Source organism: Elgaria multicarinata, chromosome 4 (assembly GCF_023053635.1).
Source record: "Elgaria multicarinata webbii isolate HBS135686 ecotype San Diego chromosome 4, rElgMul1.1.pri, whole genome shotgun sequence".
Classification (NCBI taxonomy): Eukaryota; Metazoa; Chordata; class Lepidosauria; order Squamata; family Anguidae; genus Elgaria; species Elgaria multicarinata.
Genome location: NC_086174.1, coordinates 45,729,945 through 45,752,571, shown reverse-complemented (window position 1 = coordinate 45,752,571; position 22,627 = coordinate 45,729,945). Strand labels below are relative to the sequence as shown.

Below are 22,627 nucleotides of genomic sequence, written 5' to 3'. Positions count from 1 at the left end.
CCTATTCTTAAACATATTATTATTATATTCTTTGACATAGTCTTAGTAGTCTATTAGTATACATTCTCATACATATTAGTAGTAGTATTCATATTTTGTTCTTCTTATAGTAGTGGTTGTCCCATTTCTTGTCCCATTTCCCTACATTTATTAGTAATATTCTAAAACATATTATTATATTCTTGTAGATATTCTTAGTAGTATATTCTCATACATATTAGTAGTAGTATATTTTATTGTTCTTGTCCCATTTCCCTACATTTAAACATATTATATTCTTCTTATACATATTCTTAGTAGTACCTTATACATAGTATTAGTAGTATTAATATTTTGTTAGTCATCATGAAAAGAGAAAGCAGGCGTGCTGAAAGCAGCAAGGCTCAGTCTGCCAGCAGGGCTTCCTCTCCTCCTGTGAAACTCAAACGGGCAACTCCTTGGCTGACTGCTCCAAAACAGAAGCAGGACAAGCAGCAGGCAGAGCCACTCTCTTCTGCAACTTGTGCCCGGCGTTCTCTTTTTGAGGGTGGGAATGGGAAAAGTGCCCGTTTGCAAGAGGCACGTGGCAGCAGTGCCATTAGAGGAGGAGGAGTATCCCCAACTCCTTCATTCTCCTTTCAGCCCACGAGCCCGCTGATGGACCTAGACGAGGTCCTCAGCACAGTGGAGGGGGGGGAGGAGGAGGAGGCGGTGGGCCTCCAGGATGTGGGGGCTGAGGAGGAGCAGCAGCAGGCCGAGGCTCTCTCCCCAGTCTCATCCCACACCCCTGTTTCTGTGGCAACACCAGAGAGCTCAGGCGGGCAATTGGTGGTGTCACCACAGAAACGAAAGACAAGCATCGTGTGGGACCACTTTGAGTTGGGAGCGGATCCCCGCTTTGCTGTCTGTCGCCACTGCAAACTCAGCCTAAGCAGGGGTTCATCGACAGGGCATTATGGAACCAGCAGCATGAAGATGCATCTTCATAGGCAGCACCAGGCGATCTTGCTGGGGAAAGAGGCGGGCAAGGCGACTGGTTCCAGGGGAAAGCCGAAGGCTGCTGCTGGCACTGCCACTCTAAGCTCTCCATCTCCCATCCCCACAAGGGTTAGGCAGGCAACCCTGCAGGACATGGGGTGGGGGAAGTATTGACCCACAAGATGGCGTTTTCCAATGCCCACCCAGGGTGCTACTGTGTTGGGGCATCTGCCGGGACTGACTCCTCCCCAATACTAGATCTATGACATGTCACTCTGCCTGCCCCTCTGCTAGCCTGTCCTCCTCGGTGACCGACTCGCTGGGATGGTTTGCGTTTGCAATGCGTGACTAACTGCAATGCTGGCTTAGAAACCAGCCATCACTTCCTTGTGCCCCCAGAAATGCCCGCAGCCTGCCTGCCTGCCTGCCCGCCTCCCCCGGGGTGCTGCTGTGGTGGGGCATCTGCCAGGACTGACTCCTCGCCTACTCTGCCTGCCTCTCTGCCCGCCTGGTGCCTGGTTTGCTCCCAATCGTCCTCCTCTGTGCCCCTCAAGGCGTAACTGCTGGCTTAGAAAGAAACAACCAGCCATCTTTGCCTCACTTTGCGCCCACTTATGGGTTGGTTTGCTATGCGTTAGTGCTCAAGCCATCCTTGCGGCACTACAATGCATGCTGCCTGCCTGCTTTCCATTGATGGTGCTATATAAATAAATAATAATAATAATAATAATTCTCCCCTTCCCGCCTTGCAGCGATGGTGTATGTGTCTTGCTTTGACTAAGGGGAGAAGTCCTTCCTGCGCTCACTTAGACTTTATCAAATTCAATAATCCCTTTTTCAAATGTGCCAGAAGATTTAGGGTTATCTCGTGGCATGTTGGGATTGCCTTGGAACTGGCCCCATTGAGCTGTCTGCAATTGCAACTTTAAATCCCTGACATACTGGAGTGTTCAAATTTCAAAAGTTCCCCTAACATCAGGGGATGATGGGATTGCCTTGAAACTTGGTGTCCATGGGGACACATGGGTAAGCTGTCATGGGACCAAAGGATAGGTTTCTAACGTGCAAATTGACGTAGTTGTAGAATGGGACTTGATTTGGGGTGAGTTAAAAAGTTTAAGCCGCGCCAAAAATCAGGGGATGATGGGATTTGCTTGCAACTTGGCGTGCATGTGGACACATGGATAAGCTCTCCTGGTGCCGAGTTTGAGGTTTCTAACATGCAAATTGACGGAGCTATCCCAAGGGGTGTGAATGGGGTGCCCGATTTTCATAAATTCCCCAAAAATCAGGGGATGATGGGATTGCCTTGAAACTTGGCGTGCATGTGGACACGTGGATAAGCTATCATGGTGCTGAGTTTGAGGTTTCTAACGTGCAAATTGACGTAGTTGTAGAATGGGACAATTTGGGGTGAGTTAAGCCATGCCAAAAATCAGGGGATGATGGGATTTGCTTGCAACTTGGCGTGCATGTGGACACATGGATAAGCTCTCCTGGTGCCGAGTTTGAGGTTTCTAACATGCAAATTGACGGAGCTATCCCAAGGGGTGTGAATGGGGTGCCCGATTTTCATAAATTCCCCAAAAATCAGGGGATGATGGGATTGCCTTGAAACTTGGCGTGCATGTGGACACGTGGATAAGCTATCATGGTGCTGAGTTTGAGGTTTCTAACGTGCAAATTGACGGAGCTATCTAAAGGGGTGTGAATTAGGGTTATGGGAGGTGCGTTAGAGGGTAGAGCCGCGCCAAAAATCAGGGGATGATGGGATTTGCTTGCAACTTGGCGTGCATGTGGACACATGGATAAGCTGCCCTGGTGCCGAGTTTGAGGTTTGTAACATGCAAATTGACGGAGCTATCCCAAGGGGTGTGAATGGGGTGCCCGATTTTCAAAAATTCGCCAAAAATCAGGGGATGATGGGATTGCCTTGAAACTTGGCGTGTGTGTGTATACGCCCATGAGGTGTCATGGTGCCAAACGTGAGGTTTCTAACTTCAACGGAAAAAAAGTTGTTTACTTTTTTAGCTTTCAATGCAAGCCTATGGGGGGGCAAAAACGGAGCTCCGGATCCGATCCGGAGCTCCGGGCGGAGCGGAGCGGAAGTGGGCGGAGCGGGGGCGGGGCGGAGCGACCCGCTCCGAAAAATGGCGGATCTGCAAGTGAAGCGGAGCGGGGGGTCCGTGCACACCCCTAGTATTCAGCATGCGTGAGAGACAATTTACCTAGGAAAACTTTTCCACTGGCAATTAAGCAGGCTGAAATACAAACATAAATCTGCGTTCAGAACAGTAGCTTCTGCTTTGAAAGCACCAAATCATTTTTCCAATGCGTGTGGAAATAATTGGAGTAGTTTCTGTATAGCACATTAGAACTGCAATCCTATGCACATTTACCCTGGAGTAAGCCCTATTAATCAAGTGGGACATTTCTGAGTTAACACGTACACTTCCTATGGAGCAAACCCTTTTGAAATCATTGTGACTTTTCTTCTGAGTAAATGCACATGAGCTAGGATTGTCCCCTTTCCTACAGGAATGCCTAAAACTACGATGTGAGCATTCACTGAAAAATGGGGAACAAGGTGTTTTGCTCTAGATTAATTTCAAATAGCTCTCCTTCCCTCCTAGACCAGGCTTGCACATCTTGTGGCCCATGGACATGCAGCCCCAGAGACATGTTGTGTGACCTCTGTGCTCCCCTGCCCTGCCGAATTCCTCCTGGCCTGCTGAATTCCCTTTGCTAATTAGCATGTTGCTTCCGCACTGCTAATTGGCAGTGCAAAAGCCGCAATGCCTGTTGGGGTTGCTGGAAAGGGGAAAGCCTTCTCCTCCTCACAATGACACAGAGGCAGCCAGCGTCACTGCTTCCATGCTGTTAATGGCAGTGCTGTAACAGTGATACCAGCTGAGGAGAGGAAGCTAAAGCCTAAAAAGGATGCCTTGTGGACAGTAAATGTGTGTGGTATCAAGGAAAAATTCCACTCTGTTCATATTTATGGCTCCAGTCATATCCTTTGAGTCAATGTTTGGGTCTATAACTCAGAACCAATATGTTTTCTAGGGCAGGAAGGGGACATATGGACATTGAGGAGTACAGTGAACACGAACACCTCAGACTGCAGCCATTTGGCACATCCCATTAATATCCACTTAATAGCATTTGTAAAAAACAAACAAACCATGCACCTAGTGAGCAGCAACCTAGGAATTGTACACATGATGCACTTCTGTTGAACTCCACAGGCGTTTGTTCATACCATATTTGTGCTTGTCTTGATTGGGGCAGGAGATGAATTGTTGTTTTACCTTCTACACATGTATCTATAAATGTCTATGTGAGCAGTGTACCCCTGTGGGACTAGCCACATGGTGACTGTTCTATCCAGAACCATACACTGTAGTTGGCCCCTCATGATGAGGTGGTGATGGAAATAGTAGCTAGCCAACGTCACCATTAATGACAAAAGGAGGTGCTGGAGTGATGAACATATTTTGTGACTTTGGTGCATGGGCCTCAATCGGACCTCAATGGGAGGTGAACCATTTATTTGTCTTAACCACTTCTGCTGAAATACATGACCATGAGCCAGCAGTGTGATGCAGCCGCAAAAAGGCTAATGCAATTTTAGGTTGCATCAGTAGAATCATAGTTTCTAAGTCATAGGAAGTAATAGTTCCACTTTATTCTCCACTAGTCAGACCTCATCTGCAATACTGTGGTCGGAAAGGTGTAGACAAATTGAAATGGTTTCAGAGATGGACAACAAAGATGATCTTCAGTATGGAGGGCAAGTCCTATGAAGAAAGGTTGAAGGAACTGGGTATATTTAGCCTGTAGAAGAGAAGACATTATTGCATTCTTCACATAGCTGAAGGGCTGGCACACAGAAGAGGGCAAAGATTTGTTCTCTGCTGCCCCAAGTGGGCAAGATTAGGATGTAGTTTCCATCTCTACTGCATCTCTCTATGTTGTCCCGTGAAGCTTTTAGATGCTGGTCCTAAGGAGATCATGGAACCATCTGATGCCCACTATGACAGGTTTGCAAGGCACTTGCAGGATAACATCTCTTGCATTGCCTGGGACTTAGACTTGATTATTATTGTAGGTGAAAGAGGTGTGGTACCCAGAGTGCAGTCTTGTCCTGTTTCGTTGGATGAGTTTCATTTGGTAGAGCTCGAGCACATTGATGAGGTGCTTGGACAGGTTCATGCAACCACCTACATACTGGATCTTTGACCCTCATGGCTTATTAAATCTGGCAGGGAGGGAGCAGGTGGCCGAGCAGGGGAGGTGATTAATGTCTCCTTGCAGGACGGAAAGGTCCCAGGCTGCCTGAAAGTGGTGGTAGTGAAACCACTCCTGAAGAATACCCCTGAACCCAGAAGATTATTGCTTTAGGCCAGAGGCAAATGTTCCTTTCCTGGGCAAAGACCTTGAGTAGTTGGTTACTGACCCATCTCTGGAAGCTCTTGGATAAGATCATCTGGATCCATTTCAGTCAAGGTTCAGGCCAGGTTCTGGCACAGAAACAGCCTTGGTAATCCTGCATGATGACCTATGCCAGGAGAGAGATAGGGGAACAGTGACCTTGTTGATATTCCTTGATCTCTTGGTGGCTTTCTATACAATTGACCATGGTATCCTTCTGGGGTGATTGTCTGAACTGGGGATACAGCATTGCAATGGTTCTGCTCCTACTTGGACGGATGGCTCCAGAAGATGGTACTTGGGAGATATTGCTTGGTCTGGTGGATTCTCCAGCATAGGGTTCTGCAGGGGTTGGTTTTGTCCCCCATGCTAATTAACTTCTACATGAGAGAGGTCATTCATTCAGAGTTTTGGAGTGTGTTGCCATCAGCATGCTGATGACATACAACTCTACCTCTCCTTTTCACCGTCATCGGGTGAGGCTGTGGATCGGCTAGATAAGTGCCTGGCTGCAACAATGAACTGCAACTAATAAACTAAACCTCTATCCTAGTAAGATTGTGATGCTGTTAGAGTGGAAGACGATGACATGTAGACCTCCTGTAAAATTCTGCCAATAGGGTAGAGCAACTGCACAATAAAAAATATTGTCTGCCTGCCAAATTGTACGAACACAGAGCTGCTTCAAGGCTCTGATATGAGTATTGGTACATAATCTGTTCTTAGGATCTCAAACAAAAGCATTCAGCATATGACTGTTCCTTTTTATTTGTAAATCTCTTTCTGAATGTGTCTTTATTTTGTTTTAGCTAGTCCCACAAATAAACCCATTAAATACATACAAACAAACGTTGAAGGCCCACCATTACACATTTTGAAAACCTCTGAGATAAGGCTCCTTTTCAAGTAGTTTTTAGACTGTGGATTTTACTACTACAAGGAAGAGAAAAATCAGTATCAAACATTACATGCTAATTAATGTTCAGATTGAGGTAAGTGATGTAATTATTAGAAAAAAATACTATTGGGGAAATAATCCAGCACTTAAAAATATAGAAGAGTCTAGATGACCAGCTAGCACTCCTATGGACTACAATTTATCTGAAAATCGTGTTCTTTTGTTAAAACGTAATTATGAAAATTTCATTTTATAATGAATATAAATAGATTTTGCAATTTAACATGTGTTCTCCAAATACATGAAAGTTGGCTTTTCACAGCTTCTTTATATAAAAAAAAGATTGCTGGCATTAATTAATAGCTCTACATGAAATTATATGGTATAAAAAAAATCCTATTTTTGCACAGAACTACTGAGCTGACACAAATCAAAGCCAAAGAAAAGCCTAACAAAATTTGCAAGTCAAACTTACTGAAAATTAGACAATTCTTTCATAAGTGTCCAAGGGATGAAAAAATATATAATCCAAGCAAATAGTTCTTCTGCTTGTTCTAGACATGGAAAAGTGTTTTTAGCAGTGCTAAATAATAATGACTTTTACAAGCTACATTAAATGGCTACCACATTTCCACTAACACATATTAAAGGTTCCTGTCACATTGTTTTGATTTTGCTTGTTATTTGCTATTACAAAGAGAGAGAAGACACAGGCCGAATGCCATTCCTTGAAGAAAAACAAAGTCCATGTGTTTTCCTGTAAATTCAGCTGCAACTCAAAGGTTGTTTTGTTCTAGCATTATAGGTATACCCTATACTGCTAGTTTTAATTTGGAAATGTCAGCTTGCTACATAAGACAGAATTCAGTTTTTCCCCAATCCTGAAAGAGAGAAAGATAAGATTATCAGGCATAAATATAATAAACAGTTTTAAACTCACAGGCAAAAATGTGGAGTAAAAGAGAAAATGATTTAATGTAAGGGAAGTATCCAGTAGTGTCATTGGATACTGTGTTAGTGGAGGTCTTTTGAATCTTTCCATAGTGCAAGTGCTTGCTCATTGTGTTTATGCATTCCGTTGTGCAAGCATAACGTGTAAACACAAACAGTTGCACAACAGTACTTGCACAAATGTAACTTTAATTAGATTCTCTTTTTGTGCATAGTTTGGAACCTAGTTTCCATTAGCACACCATCATTTGCACTAGCAGAATGACACCATTGGATAATGCCCAACAAATTTTAGGGCAACCAATGACTGGCCTTCTTCTATGCTGCCTAGTACCATGAATAAGAGCTGCTTTTTCATTGTTTCAGCAGAGGGTCCAAGTCCTGGGCCATGAAACCCTTAGTGACCAGGGGCCAGAGGAACCCATGCCAGAATGTATGACAGCTCCCAAATCTGAAACACAGGCTGGAGGGGGACTTCCAGCAAACATCTCTGAGGATGAGAATGGGTTCCTCTCCTCTGACTCTAGGATTAATACTTTAGAGGTCTCCAATGTGGGATCATTTGAGATCTGCTCTTCATAACAGCAATATCTCTGCCACCTGGAGAGCTATACTTGATCCTGTAGATTTATTGATTTATTTAAAGCAGAGTGTTGAAGGTACTCAACAGAGAGCTCTCTTCCAGAGAGCTCAACAGTAATGATAAACCATACATCAACAAATTAAAACAACCCTTACAGTATAAGAATATACTAAAACATAATGCAGCAGTAATAAAAATTATTAAAAACCCAGAGAAATTTAAAAATTCAATTCAATGACAGGAATTGATAGCCCAAATGCCTTCCTTTTTTAAAAAAACAAACAAAAAAACCAACTTGTGGAAAGCCACTAGAAGAGGTGAGATGGGCTTCCCTTGGAAAGGAGTCCCAAAGCCTAGGTGCAGCTGTGCAATCTCCACAAAGGCCATGTCCTAGGTCCCAACTAACATTACTGGGGATATTAGGACAGAGAGGAGGGCCACCAAGGATGACCTCAATAGGCAGACTCATGCAGGTCCTCCAACTATCCCAGTTCCAAGCCATTCCGGGTTTTACAGGTCATCAACAGCACTTTGAATTCTGCTTAGAAACAAATAGGAGGCCAGTACAGCTATTTCAACGAGGGAATTACATGCTCCCTATATGCCCGGCCCCTGCATTCTGTACCAGTTATAGTTCCCAAGTACTCTCAAGGCAGACCTATATACAGCACATTGCAGTAATCCGGATGTGATGTAATTAAGAAATGTGTCAGCATGTCCAGACCTGCATTCTCTTGGAATAGGCATAGTTGGCAAATGCAGTTCTGGCCACCACCAAGTCCTGAGTATCTAGATTATTTATTAAGAAGTTGCTGCTGACCATGGCGCCTATCCCTCTGATGTTGTACTTGTTTTGTTACCTACTGCCTACACTTGCTAGCTACTTCCTGTTACCGTGGCCATTCTTTTTGACTTTGAAAATTCTGCCTGGTATGGGTGGACTCCTATCCCAGGTGTACACTGATAGGGGTACCACAGATGTGGGCCAACCACTGGCAAGACTGGCAGGAAGAGACTGTTGGCAGGTTGGTCAATCATTCCTCCCTACAACTCCTTGGCTATTCCCAGAACCTTTCAGATTAATTTGCTTTCTCTGTTTGGATTATCTCCAGCCTATTCCTTGCCTATTCAGATTCTTGATCCTGCTGTGCACCTACATCTATGTTTGCCTGTTAAAAGCCATTGCCTTTCAAAAACCAAACAAACAAACAAACAGAAAACCACAGGGAGAGCTTTTATAAAGTTTCACAGTGCTGTTTGAGTAGCACTTTTTTCAACTTTCATGCTTTTTTCTTTGCACAAGTAGTTCCCTGCATGAAATCGGTAACATTTGAAGTAGCCCAAAGGTTTCACTCTAAGTTCACCCAATTATATTGTGGATGTTTCTTTAACCATAAAGCAAATGGGTGAAATGGCCTCTGGATGATGAACAGGTGTTATTGTTTAATGTCAGAAAAGGTCTGAGTAGAATAAACTTCTTTGCCCAGTCACCATCTGCCCAGATCAATCTTATGTAGTTGCTGAAATTGATCTAGACATAGCCCCACCAGGATTGTGTAAGACCATGAGTACCCTTTGTTATTTTCCTGTGAACTCCTTCTAGCATGTTGACTGGTTTTTCTTGGTGTACTGAAATTAGATGACAAATTCTTGGTCAGCTGTGATATTGTTACTAAGATGGGCTCTTTCATAAACTGTAAATGAGCTAGTTTAAAAACCAAGAGAATTTTAAACTCACTGCTTTTATTCCATGATGGTCTGTTGTAGAATAACAAACAATTCAATCTAATTATATCTTCAGAAGGAGCCTGACAGCAAGTTCACTAAATTGAGACACATGACATCTCAAAGCCTAAGTGTGTAGAATGTTTGCTTGGGATGGAGGAAGGTGGCTGCTTTTGCAGCCTTTCTGTTTACGCCTGACAATTATTGCTGATAACCGAAGAGATAGACAAAAGCTCCACTATGGGATAATGCTAACACCATCTGGCAGGTGCTGATAGCTTGCTGAGTAATGCTGTCATCAGCACTTGAGTGGTGATGGAAAACTATTGCTTCACTAATCACAGCTGCTTTCATGTGTACTGTATAACTTGTTCCCGTCTCTCCAGAACCACTGCTACAATCTCTCTGCTTTCTTTACTGAGATTAATAACTCCCTTGTTACCTTCAGGTGCCACTGTTGTCTATTTCTTATTGAATGTCTTATACCTCTTGCCATTTCTAGTTATCTTCCTAAGAGAATGAAATGCAATACATTCATCATCCAGGGGGTCTTGTTCACACACAATCTGAATGTGTCGTGTATGCCTGAGATGGAGTTTGGGGATTGAATCCTGGCACAGGCATCCTCCTCTACTTTACAAAAGAGTTGAACATGAAATGCAGGTTGCTTACTTGTAACTTTGAGTGGTCATCTGTGCATTCACACATTATGGGCCTACAAGTGTAAGTGTCTATGCACATAAGTCCAACTCACAGAAACTGTCTGCATCTTTTCCACAATGGATAAATTACATAAACAACATTTACATCCATAGACTCCGTTTCACATAGAAGCAGGAATGGGCAACCATTGCAGCTCTGGTTCACTCTTGCAGAAAGCCCCACCCTTCCCCCAAAGCCCTGCCCCTTATGTCATAGGGCTCCCTTCAATGAGAGGCACAGAGTGATCACTCCTGCCTCTCTCTGCACAAACCAAAGACAGTCCCTCTCAGCACTAGAGAAAGGCTTCCTTTCTAGGCTGGGAGAAGAAATCTCCACCATTATCTCCAATCAGTGATAGGAGATAAGAGCAAGGTTTCCTTTCCCAGGCTGCCTTTGTCTAGTGCTGAGAGTCCCTGGTCTTACCTTTTACTAGTGATTGGAGATAAGAGTGGGTTTCCTCTCCCAGAACTAGAGAAAGGCAGTCTTTCGCGAGCTCTGGGAGAGGGGTCAAGCCCTGGGGAGGGGGAGGTTCATGTTTCACAGGCTGGAGGATCCTCATCCCTGCATTAAAGCTTAAGTGCAGCATGAAAGGGTGCAGGAGACTGAGGGAGACCCCCAAACAGTGCCATGCATGTATAACCCTGAGGCCATATATGAACTGGTGCGAAGGCTAGCAAGCTCACCATCAGATGGTAAAAAAATTTAGGGAAATATATTCTAAGCGTGGGTGAAACTTACATACAGAACAACAATTTCTGTTGATTTTCAACCATTCTGGGGAATGGGATCAGTCAGAAGTGGAATTAAAAGGGACATTCCACATGGTACTTTATTATGCAGCATTGCAGCAATGCCTTTCTACCCGGCCAAGATCTCTGATTAGCAGCTGACTGGAGATAAGTGTTCCCACCTATGCCCTGAAATGTTCTTATCTCTGCTTTTTATACTGTATTTTGTAATTGTGCTTATAACATGCTGGTTGTTTTATTATGGTTTTAATTTTTGTGAACCGCCCAGAGAGCTTCGGCTATTGGGCGGTATAAAAATGTAATAAATAAATAAATAAATAAATAAAATAAAATAATATCTCCAATCAGCTGCTGATCAGAGATAAGACCTTTCCCTTCTCAGTGCTGAGAAAGGGAGCTGAGAAATGCCCTCTTCAGCTGATCTGCATGGATCTGCTGAGGAGTGTACACGTTTGAACATTGTGTGCGCATGTGTGTGTGTGTGAACGATATGTGCATTTCTATGTGAGAGAGTGAGGTGGCCATGCTCTGGCTGTGCTCACTGCTGGCATGTGGTCCTCATGGCACTTTTAGGGTGGCACTCCAGCCCTCAGGACAAAGAAGTGCCCCACCCATTCTAATCTATTTAATGAGGTAATTAGCAGGCTGTTTATCAGTAATCCAGCCATCATGCTCAACAAGCAGCAATAAAACGGACAGAACCAGCAAGCAGGACGCTTTCAATTAATGCTGCACAGATTTTTGTTGAATGGCACTTACTTTTGCATAAATATTACGGAAGGATCTAGGCTGCGCAGAAAGGCGTTGCTGCAAAATACAGTGCCATGTGGAATGTCCCTTTAAATTCCACTCCTCACTGATCCCCAAAAAGCAATGTCTCAGTAGCACTGAAGTAGTGTGGGAGCAACCCAGGAAGGACATGTGAGAGCAAACCAATGCCACAGGAAAGTAATATGGGAAATAGCCCCAAACTTGATCTATAGTAAGAAGAAATAGAATAATATACCATTATAGCCCTTTAATTAATGACAATAATTTCAAACTTTTAAGAATATCCTAATTGGTCAGTATAACAGTATAATTAAGAACAATGAGTAAGACAATGGTGAATAAAGATGTCATGTTAACATGGATTATTGTGAAAATTTCTGACCATGTTTATGGAAAGGAGTGCTTTGCCTCCTTGCTGAAAATCTGGTTGAGACCACATAATATCCCTAGATTTATAATTCTATAACCCAGATCACAACTGGGCCAGATAGTATATTTACCTTTCTTCTGTAGGAGATTCTGTCTGGCTCTAATGAAAGCTAGAATGTCAGCATCAGTTTGACGGTCTCCTGTGAATGGGATGGATGAACTTGCAACTGGTGAAATCCTGCAATAACAAAGTATAGTAAAGCTTTCAGATCAGTTATCCACAGCTCTGATTTTATGTCCATTTGGGGTGGGTGGGGTGAAGACTGTATATTGATCTCCCCATTTCTAGGAAATAGGCCTAATCTTAATCTATTCAACAACCTCATTTGGAAGGCATGCCACATGTCACCATGGTTATTTAACCCACAACAAGCTGTGGTGTCTGTGGGCACCATTTTGCCTATTCAACCCCCACAACTGAGGGTTGTTGCATCCTGTGAGGATTGTTTAACCCTCACACAACCCACAGTGGTGAGGTTCACATGACATGATGACCCCTGGTCAGGAGTTGAATATGGAAAATGCTGGCTAGTACACACTGTTCTGTCATGTGAACTCGTCCAACCTCTATCTTTTTTGTATGTTGGAAGTGCTAAGAAAACAAGGCCTGCACAATGTATTAATTACACTTCAGTATCTATGCTACTCGCAATTTGTTGGAAAAACTGTGAATATCTTTTGTCTTTCAATGTGCCTCTATTGGAAATGATGGATATCTCTGCTTGACGGGAAAAGGCTCTGGAATGTCCTGCTCAAGACTTCAGGGCTGCTGCCACATCCAAGGCTAGGCACAGCATAAAGTGTGAACAACAACAGAAAAATGTCAAGGGAAGATGCAGCGAGCCAATGCATTTGAGAGACATTAGTAATTAGGCTCCACTCACTGAGGCCTAATAAGTACAGAGGGGAACAGGACCACACATGGTGGCCCAAACTGCAACTTCACCACCGCTGATGGCTCCACACCCAGAGATTCACATGTTGGATGGAAAGTCTGAAAGGTGAAGAATCTACATGCATTCAACTGAATGCTCATGAGCTCCTGCATTTAATTAGGGGCTCCTGGTTGTGAGGTGGAGTCTATGCACATTAAGCTGAACGCATGTAGCCCACCCCCCTGTTCAGACCTTCCTTCTGCCAAACACACAAAGGTCTGGAGATGGCTCCAGCAAGGACAGTAACGTTGGGAAGTGGTGGTGCTTCCCTCTCCATGTGTTGGTTGTATGCAGAGAGCCTAATTGCTAATGAAGGTTGTTTCAGTGTATTTACAGGATTCTTCTCAGAACAACTTGCAATTGCTGCATACCTTGCTTCTGAAATTGAGCTGCTGATTCTGCTCACACTGCTCTTTGAGGGAATCTCTTCATTGAAGCTGGTTCTGCTGTTATTTGGAACCCTGGAGAGAGAGAAAAAATCTGAGATAGCTACAACAATGCAGCATTTTAAAGATGCTATTTTTTACCCATAAAAAGCTAAGCAAAGAATGAAATATTTATCTAATTTAGATGATATATAGAGAATATGGTCTCTAGTGGTTATTTTAGGACTTAAAAGTCTACTCAATGAAACAGGGTCCTTTAACCATTCCAAATTCCTTCCTTTGGCCCCATCCTCAACACGGCACCCATTTTTTTCCTTTATCGTTTACATTTACCTTATCTAATTCCGACTTTCTCTCTTCCTTACCCATGTCTCCTTCCTTTCACCTTCTTTTACCCAAATGTGCAGCCACTCACTGAAAATCAATGTCACGTAGCTTTTCATAGCAAAGCTATGTTTATATCACACTATTATTTGTGCAGTCATTTGGAAGGGTGACAATGGCATTGCCTCTGCACTGCTGTTCCTGGGTAGCTGGAAAAATTTCTTTGCCTGGAGACATAGTTGGATAATGGATATTCCAGTGGGTGCCTATCAATCAGTCAATGTTCATAGTACTGATAACAAGTGATAATTTTGATAGTGTGAACATTCCTTGATGTTATCATGTCACGAAATCCCTACAGCAGGCGTGGGCAACCTTTTTTCAGTCAAGGGCTGCAATCCCTTGTACGGTGCTGCATGTCATCAGTCAACAGGCCAAAGTTAGTGGTGGACAGGGCCACCCGTTTTCTCTTATTTCTATTCTCTTCTCTCTCTCTCTCTCTCTCTCTCTCTCTCTTTTCCTTCCTGCTCAGCAGGCTGCCAGATCACTGTTGCCAGAGGTCTAAACTGATTGCATGCAGAGGGCTTTTGAAATTAGGTTGGGGGCCACACAAAATTAGGCCAAGGGCCACAGGCTGCCCACCCCTGCTCTTGGTTAAAGGTAAGCATTAAGATATAATTTGCTTGCATGAGAATTTGTACTGTTTTAACTTCATTTTAAAAAAGTACATACAATAATTGTGAGCCTTAACCTGAGTATTTGCTATGAACTGAACCTCTAACAATACCCAATGTCTTTTCAAATTCATGAGGAATCAAGACCAAGACAACCTCTTTTTAAAATTTTGATAGCTAAAGTCATATCAAACAATCTTGGCACTTTTCATCCAGATTATCAGACTCTTAGGGCTGAAGATTTAGCTCTCTTGACTCTATAATTTATTTATTTATTTAATTAATTTATTTATTACATTTTTATACAGCCCAGTAGCCAAAGCTCTCTAGGTGGTTCACAAAAATTAACATGAGAGGCAAGTCTATGGTTTATTCCATATGAACTTTTTCATGAGAAATCAGGCTGATAGGTACACTCCAAGCATTGCTTTCCCCGTTGATTTCAACAGAGGCTTGCATCCACACTGACGGTTTATTCCACACTTCAAGCATTTATATGGCTTCTCCCCTGAGTTTTTATAAATGTCTATTGATGTTTCTGTTCAAACTGAAACTCTTTCCACACTCTGCGCATTTATATGGTTTTTCAATTTGATCTCTACTTGAAGCTCTTCCCTCACTCTTCATATTTATATGGTTTCTGTGAGTTCTTCGATATCTACTCAGGTTTGTGCTCACACTAAAACTTTTTCCACATGGTCTCTCTCCCGTATGAATTTTTTGATGAGAAGTTAGGTGGCTGTTTCTACTGAAACACCTTCCACAGTCTGCACATCAAAAAGGTTGCTCCCTTGTGTGAATTCTAATCCAGCTAAGGAGATTTATATGCACAAGTCCATGCAAATATAACTTGCTGGATCAATAGTGGCATGCTTAATTGGATGTACATCCAAAAAAGCATTGGAATGTATATTTCAGTGTGGATGCCATTTATTTTAATTAGACTGCATTCAATGGGGCACATATTTTAATGTGAATTTCCTGAAAGTCTGGAAATCAGGAGCTTACTTAACCAAAATGGTCAAATAATTTTATATGGGTGGGTCTCCTGCAGAAAATATATTGGGCTTTTCAAAGATGAAATTCTGGTAGTCTTTGCAGGAGTGCTATGGTTGACTGTAATTCCTTAACATCTGGATTGACACATGATTCGCTGTATCATTATTTCAAGCATTAGCTTGAAATATGAATGTATCCTGAACCAAGATTCAACCACTAGATGGCAAGCTTGGGGTGTTCTTGTTTTTCTGGGCTTAAGTTAAGGCCATCCACTCTGGCTTCCAAACTGATACCTCTGGCAAAAAGCATTCAAAGAGGAAATGGAAAATATCATTTCTTAGTACTGACACAACAGCCAAGAAAGCATCCCTTCTTGGTTGGAAGACAGGGTCACAGACTTTTGACTCCACCAAGGCAAAGGGCTTCCTGCCCATGCAGCTGAGAAAGCAGGAACAAACCAAAGTCCCTTTAACCCTGTATTGCCCGCAAGTCAATTAATTCTGTATATGGCAGGTTTCATCACTAGTCTACAAAATGTCTCTCAGCTAACACCACCTATAACATTTGAAGGAAAAAGACAGGTCTGTGAATGCATGGTAGACACGTGCCAAGGAGCTGCAGCCGATCGTAACCTCTTGCCCCGTACCCTCTCTTTGTATATTGCATGGAAACACTGCATGACAGCAGTGCAGATGGGATGGGAAATGAAATGAAATTAAATGAAGAGTGTGTCCCTTCAACTCTTACAAGATTTACTGGGAGGCATGCAGTGGACAAATAGCAAACTCAAACTCAGCTGCTCATAAACTGTAAATTGATGCTAAGTAGTAGAGTAACACCTCACTGCATGGACAAGAACTATTTGACTACTGAAGCAGAAAAAAATAAATAGTGCATCATGATCTCAGCAATCAGAAGGGAGGAAGAGACTGTTCTCCTGACACCAAAAACGAAAAGAGAAAGCGCAGCAGATAAAAATAAGTCATGATGATTGTTTTTAATATTAAAACTGGATTTCTTTATCTTTTTAAAAATCGTAAGTACTAAGTTTCTATTAAAGAATAACTCCGTTAATATTTTGTTAGCTCTAGAGTTTGTATTTAAACAAAATCAGTGCTGTATTAGATACATTGAGTTAAAAGTAGTTTTTCAATGTAAATGAAGAAACAATTGGATTATTTCTCAAATGGGAATATTTATACTCGACCTATCAAATACAGGCATCCCATTTTCATCAGATGAAAATAAACTCCCCTAATTATCAGGCCTTACTTCAACCTATTAGTCATGGGCATGAATAAAAGCAGAGAGAAACAGAACATTGCAACGCTGTAAAGAAGAGAACACAAAATCGTCCAGTGCGCAGGTTGCTATATTCCTTAATCTCACAAACTGCCATGGCTGCTGGCCATAAGAAAATCTTACATAGGCATGTTTTTAAGACATTCCCTCTACACGTAAAAAAAACACGAAAAAGAAAGAAAGAAAAGTGTGCAAAATGTATATGATGCAACAAAAAGATGCAAGGGCTCGTAGTAAGAATGAAACAACAGGGTAAATAATGCTCTACTTAGTTATAAATGAGTATGGTTCAGTGGTCAGATTTGGATCATTGTTTTAAAAATATATATGAAGAAGTATCTGTGGGAAACCTGATGAAACCAATGATTTAATCAGCCTTTATTTCTTGCTGATTTAAATTATTTATTTAAATAGCCTTGATTTAAATAAGTCCACCCAGAACAGAAGAAGAAAGACTCCATGAAAAAATATGCATTATTTCACATTTGTTTCTATTGAACCACATTTGCCATTTTGATGCACTCTCCCAGCTTGGAGGGTTTCTTTTGGAGTTATTGGCAATCCCTTCTTTGTTTTAGCCACCCTAAATAATTTGGTGTCATAAGCAAACTTGGTCGCCTTACTCCTAATTCCAGATCATTTATGAACAAGTTGAAAAGCATTGGTCCCAATACAGATCCCTGTGGGACGCCATTATTTACATCCCTCTACTGGGAGATTTTACCATTTATTCCTATTCTCTGCTTTCTGTTCTTTAATCATATGAAGACCTCTCCTCTTATTCCATCACTGCTAAGTTTCTGGCAGGGCTCTTGTTGTGTTCCAAATAGTGTCTAAGTATGAGCCACAGGATTTTTGACAGGATTTTCTGGGAACGTGGGTACCAGGTACCAAAAGGCATTGAATGTATTCCTTTATTTACAGTCAACAGACCAATATAAAACAAGAAGATACACCATTATATAAAACAATACAGAGTAGGGATAAAAAGAAGGAGTGTTACAAAATCACTAAAGATACTAGATGGTTATTTGTTGGTTTCTGAAAAGGGAACAGAATTGGGTTATTGGGGCCTAGCATAGTGAAAAAGGGAGGGATATATAGATAATAAAATTGCTAATCTGTGGATTTAAACGCAATCAACATCCATAAGCGATCTGGTGCGGATGGCCAAATTCAGGAATTTGGCCACCTGCTCAGTGGTAGATTTACTGGAGCCCTGAAGTAGACTAATCAGGAGTGACTCAGGGGATCGTCCAGGGAGACGTTGCATAATAGGACATAATAGGTCTTTTCTTGCCTGTTGGTAAAAATTGCAATGGAAGAGCACATGCAAAATGGATTCCACCTCGATGTTATTACATGGGCAGTATCTGTTTTTGGATGGAATTTTCTTATATCTGCCCTCCAGCAACTTGGAGGGGAGGACGTTAAATCTTGCTAGGGTGAATGCTTTCCTGTATTTGGGAATGGTTAACCAACCCAGGTATGTCATTCCGTCTTTGCAAGAAGGGACTGGGAGACCCAATGATTGGGGGGAACATGGTCCCCAGGCAGTTCCCCGGAGCTCTTGGTGGTCTATATCCAGTAGTCTCTGTTTGGTGATCTGTTTAGCGCTGTCCAAGTCCAGAGATAGCAGGAAAAAAGGGGATAGCCCTATTGAGGTTACTTTTTGCACCACTGCCCTAGACCAGTGAGATTTGGAGGGTTCTAACAGGACTTTGGTAACCAAGGAGTTGGGGGTGAGCATTAGGTGACAGCGGAGCCAGTAGTGTATGGTGAATATCCAAGCTTGGCATTTAAGTGTGCTTAGTCCAGCCTCCAAGTTGAGGGCAGCACCAGAAACACATCTAGGGACTTCAAATATAAGCCTGAGGTAGAGATGTTGCACTCCTTCAAGAGAACTTTTGAAGTGTGGGAACCATATTGGAGCTCCAAATAGAGTCTGAGACACTATTTTAGCTTTGTAAACCTGGATGGCTGCCGGTAGATATTTCCCACCTTTCGCATAGAAGAATCGGGATAACGCACCAATAGTTTGTTCAGCTTTACTCTTGGTGTGTTTGCCATGTGCCCTCCAGTTTTGAGCTTCATGAAACCATATGCCCAGGTATTTATATGCGTCAATTTGGTTGATTCTGTTTCCCCCCATGGACCAGGGGAATCTTACCTTCCTCCTGGCAAAAACTACCACTTTGGTTTTTGAATAGTTAATTGTCAGCAGGTTTTTCTTGCAGTATTTGGCAAAACCATTTAGTAGTCTCTTGAGGCCCAGTCGAGTCTGGGAGATCAAAACGGCATCGTCAGCATAGAGAAGAACGAAAACTTTTGTTGAACCAATCTTGGGTGCATGCGATGGTAATGAAGCCAACCAGACAGGGAGGTCTGCCAGATAAAGGTTGAACAAGATGGGGGCGAGAACACATCCTTGTCTGACACCAAGTGAAGTGACAATCTCATTTGTGAGATGTCCTTCTCTACTGCAACGAACCTGGGCAGATGTTTTATGATGCAGAGATTGAATCAGGAACAGAAGCCTGCTTTCGATAGAAAGCTGTTCCAGTTTGCTCCAAAGATGGGCTCGGCATATTGAATCGAAGGCAGATTTGAGATCAATAAAAGCGGTGAATAATTTGCCTCCACTGGGTGTAGAATATTTATGAACCAGGTGAGCCAGTACCAGGCAATGGTCAAGAGTAGAGCAGCCTGCTTTAAAGCCAATCTGTTCTTCTCCCAATATATTGTTATCAAGGATCCATGTTTTTAGTTTCAAGGCCAAGAAACTGGCATAGACCTTACCAACTACAGATAAGAGGCTAATGGGTCGATAGTTGGATGGGTCATTTTTGGGTCCTTTTTTATATATTGGAATGACAATGGCTTTTAGCCAGGTTGCGGGAATTAACCCAGTTTTATTTATTAAGGAGAAAAGAGGTGCTAGCAGGGCAGTCCACCAGCTGATGTTGCTTTTCAGCATCTCTGAAGGGATGCCATCTGGTCCAGGAGCCCTACCTGACTTTAACTGTAGTATTAAGTCCTCTACAGTGCTGATATTGACATTGGGCCAGTTAGGGGAGTCAGGTGGCAGTCTCGGATCAGAATTTGATATGTGGCTGTCATTAAAGGCGATATGGAGATGATTCTCCCAGATTTCAGCCGGTATATGGCATTCCATGCTGCCATTGCTGTTGCCTAGGGCACCTGATACTATCTGCCAAAAGGTTTTACAATTGTTGGAAATGGAAGCCCCTATCAGTAGTTGCCAGGTTTCCCTGTCTGCCTCTCTTTTTTTGTGTTGCAGGAGCTTCTTGTATTTTTTCTTTAACTCATAGTATGTGCGTGGTAGTTGGCGTTCATTGTTCTCACGGTAGGAGCGGTAGGTGAGCTGAATTTTTCTTTTAAGGTTTACACAGTCCCAATCAAACCATTTATTAGTACGAGCTCTCTTGCATTTGGGGTTGCTGAGGTTGTTTAGGAGGGAGGAGTACAAGTCCTGCATTAGCTCCTCGTAGGCTAAGATTCCCAACTCAGGGGGCGCGTCTACTAAAATCTGTGCGATAGTGTTCCTATAGCTGGGAGAGAGGACTAGCCGATCAAAAGCCTGTGCCGTTTTGTCTGTCCATTTGAGCTTTTTAGCACACACAGCAAAGGGTGGGCTGGAGAGTGGAAAATGTTTCGCTTCCATCCTAATAGGCCCTGGAATATGGAGAGAAAGCTCTAGGGGCAGATGGTCACTGTCAAAACGTTCCGCAACTCGGAGGTTACACCCCAGGGTTTTCAGGTCCTTATGGACTAAAATGTAGTCGACCACACTGGCCCCCCTGGAGGAGATGAATGTGAATTCACCCCAGTTATCATCTGTGCAGCAGCCGTTCAAGATAAGCAGGGCGTTTTTTGAGACAAATTGGAGCAAACATTGCCCAGCAGGGTTTACAAATGAGTCCTTAGAATGACGTACATTGGCTCTAAGTTGCTCCTTGCTTGCAATCAAGCTATCACCGCGGTTGGCAGGGTCCACTAGGTAAGTTCCTGTTCTTGCATTTAAATCTCCTGCAATGATGGGGTAGGCGTGCGGATATTTGGCTATCGTTTCCAGATAGAAGCAATCGGCTTTAAGCCAGGAAGCCATTGCCTCCTCCTTGCAAGTTGCTGGAGCAAAATAGACATTAAATAAAAGTAGGGTCAAATTAAAGGCCCTCAGTTCCAGGATCAGGGCCAGCACAGAGGAGTCACAGCTAGGCAGCTCTGTTGTTTTGGCATCGAGGGAGGATGAAATCAGGAGACTCAGCCCCTTGCTTGCTCTACCCTTGCCTTTATTGGGAAGTGCAGGAAGACAAAAGGATACAAATCCATTCACATGTATGTGCTCGCAACACCAAGTCTCTTGTAGCAGGACAATATCAAAGTCTGTCAGATAGTCGAGAAAACTTTGGTTCCCACTTTTAGAGTTCCACCCAGCGATATTCCAGGAGAGGAGTTTTAGGGGAGGAGTTATTTTCCCCTTTCCTTGTCAATCTTGCTTGGTGATTGTGTCCAGGATTCCTTCCAGGTTTTCCAGGATACAGCCGTTGGAAAAGTTTACTTGGGGGCTGGGTAGATCCCTGGTTAGCTTGCATGATTTGATAGGATCTGAGGAAACACCTTCATGGGGTTCTGGCTGTTTCGAGTTAGACCAAGATAAGTGATTTGAACTTAAGATTTTACTTTTAGGGTCGTTTTTAGTACACCTGTGTGGATCAGCTAAGGACTCCCTATTGCCCACACTGCCAAGTGCTGTGTTTTGGTGTAGATTGCAGGATTTTGATATCACAATCTTGGGGCTCAAAGCCACGCCTCCCTTGGAATATGGTTGCTGCAGATCGCATGTTCGATGCGCACCCTCATACGTATCACAGTGATCCTCTGCTGGAATTGCTTCCACGACAGAATAGCGGTCAGGGGATTTTGGGCTGATTGTCGTTAGGCACTTTGTATTGTGTTGGTTATTGTGCATAAGGAGCTTTCTAAGGTTGGAAAGTCTCAGTAAAATCTTATGTTGTTCTTGCACCGGTAGGGCGTCATAGCTGTCAATTAGCTGAATTTCTTCGGGTGAGAGGTCCTTGTTGACAGAGTTGGTACTGTCTGGTGTAATTTTCTTAAAGCAGTCGATTTTGTTATTGTCATTTGAGAAGCCTACACTATGGTTAATTTCGAATGATTGGTAGAGAGTAGGGGGATAATCATCAGACATATTTAGATCAATCAGTTCCCCTACCGGTGGAGCATTGTTAGCAAGTCTGGGGAAGCAATGGGTTCTTAAAGAGAAAACTGGGGATACATCCTCAAAATGCCTGCTCACCCTCATGCCAATCCTTTGGAATGTTTCTTTAGCCTTGTAGATTCTGGAAGCTATATTGGGTGACACAAATGTTACAATGGCTCGAGCTGAGTGGTAGTTATAAAAGATATATTCTACTTTAAGGACCGAGTCTGAGTTAAGCTGTAGTGAGGTGCAAGCTGTTATAACCTGTATAAGGTGTATTATACGCTCCGATTGTGCTAAGCACCCCTTGGGCTTCGGGTAATTGGAAAAAACTAGATTCTGTTTCAGAAGCTGAAGCTGCCATGGTTTGTTAGCTAAGTTATAGTTCGAGTTTGGATTAAACTCCAATACCGCTGAGGTAATAGGTATTACCTTTTTTGGGAGATGTGAGATTGACCAGGGGTCCTGGGTCACATCTTTGATGGAAACAGGGGTTTGAAGGCAAAGAGCATTTGGTTTCTGTTCCAGGCAGGCCCTATTAGCAGAGTCCTTATTTGCTTTTTTAA

General features: G+C 42.9%; 1 protein-coding gene across 1 annotated transcript in view; it reads right to left on the bottom strand.

The window, feature by feature from the left end:
* Window positions 1–6,918: 6,918 nt before the first annotated feature.
* KIF6 (kinesin family member 6) overlaps window positions 6,919–22,627 on the bottom strand; it is a 211,449-nt gene continuing 195,740 nt past the window's right edge. The window contains exons 20-22 of the mRNA XM_063125614.1: window positions 13,506–13,595; window positions 12,271–12,377; window positions 6,919–7,170 (exon numbers count right to left, since the gene is read on the bottom strand). Of these exons, the coding sequence (XP_062981684.1) occupies window positions 7,154–7,170; window positions 12,271–12,377; window positions 13,506–13,595 (214 nt within the window). The 3' untranslated portion in view covers window positions 6,919–7,153. The remainder of the gene's footprint in view (window positions 7,171–12,270; window positions 12,378–13,505; window positions 13,596–22,627) is intronic.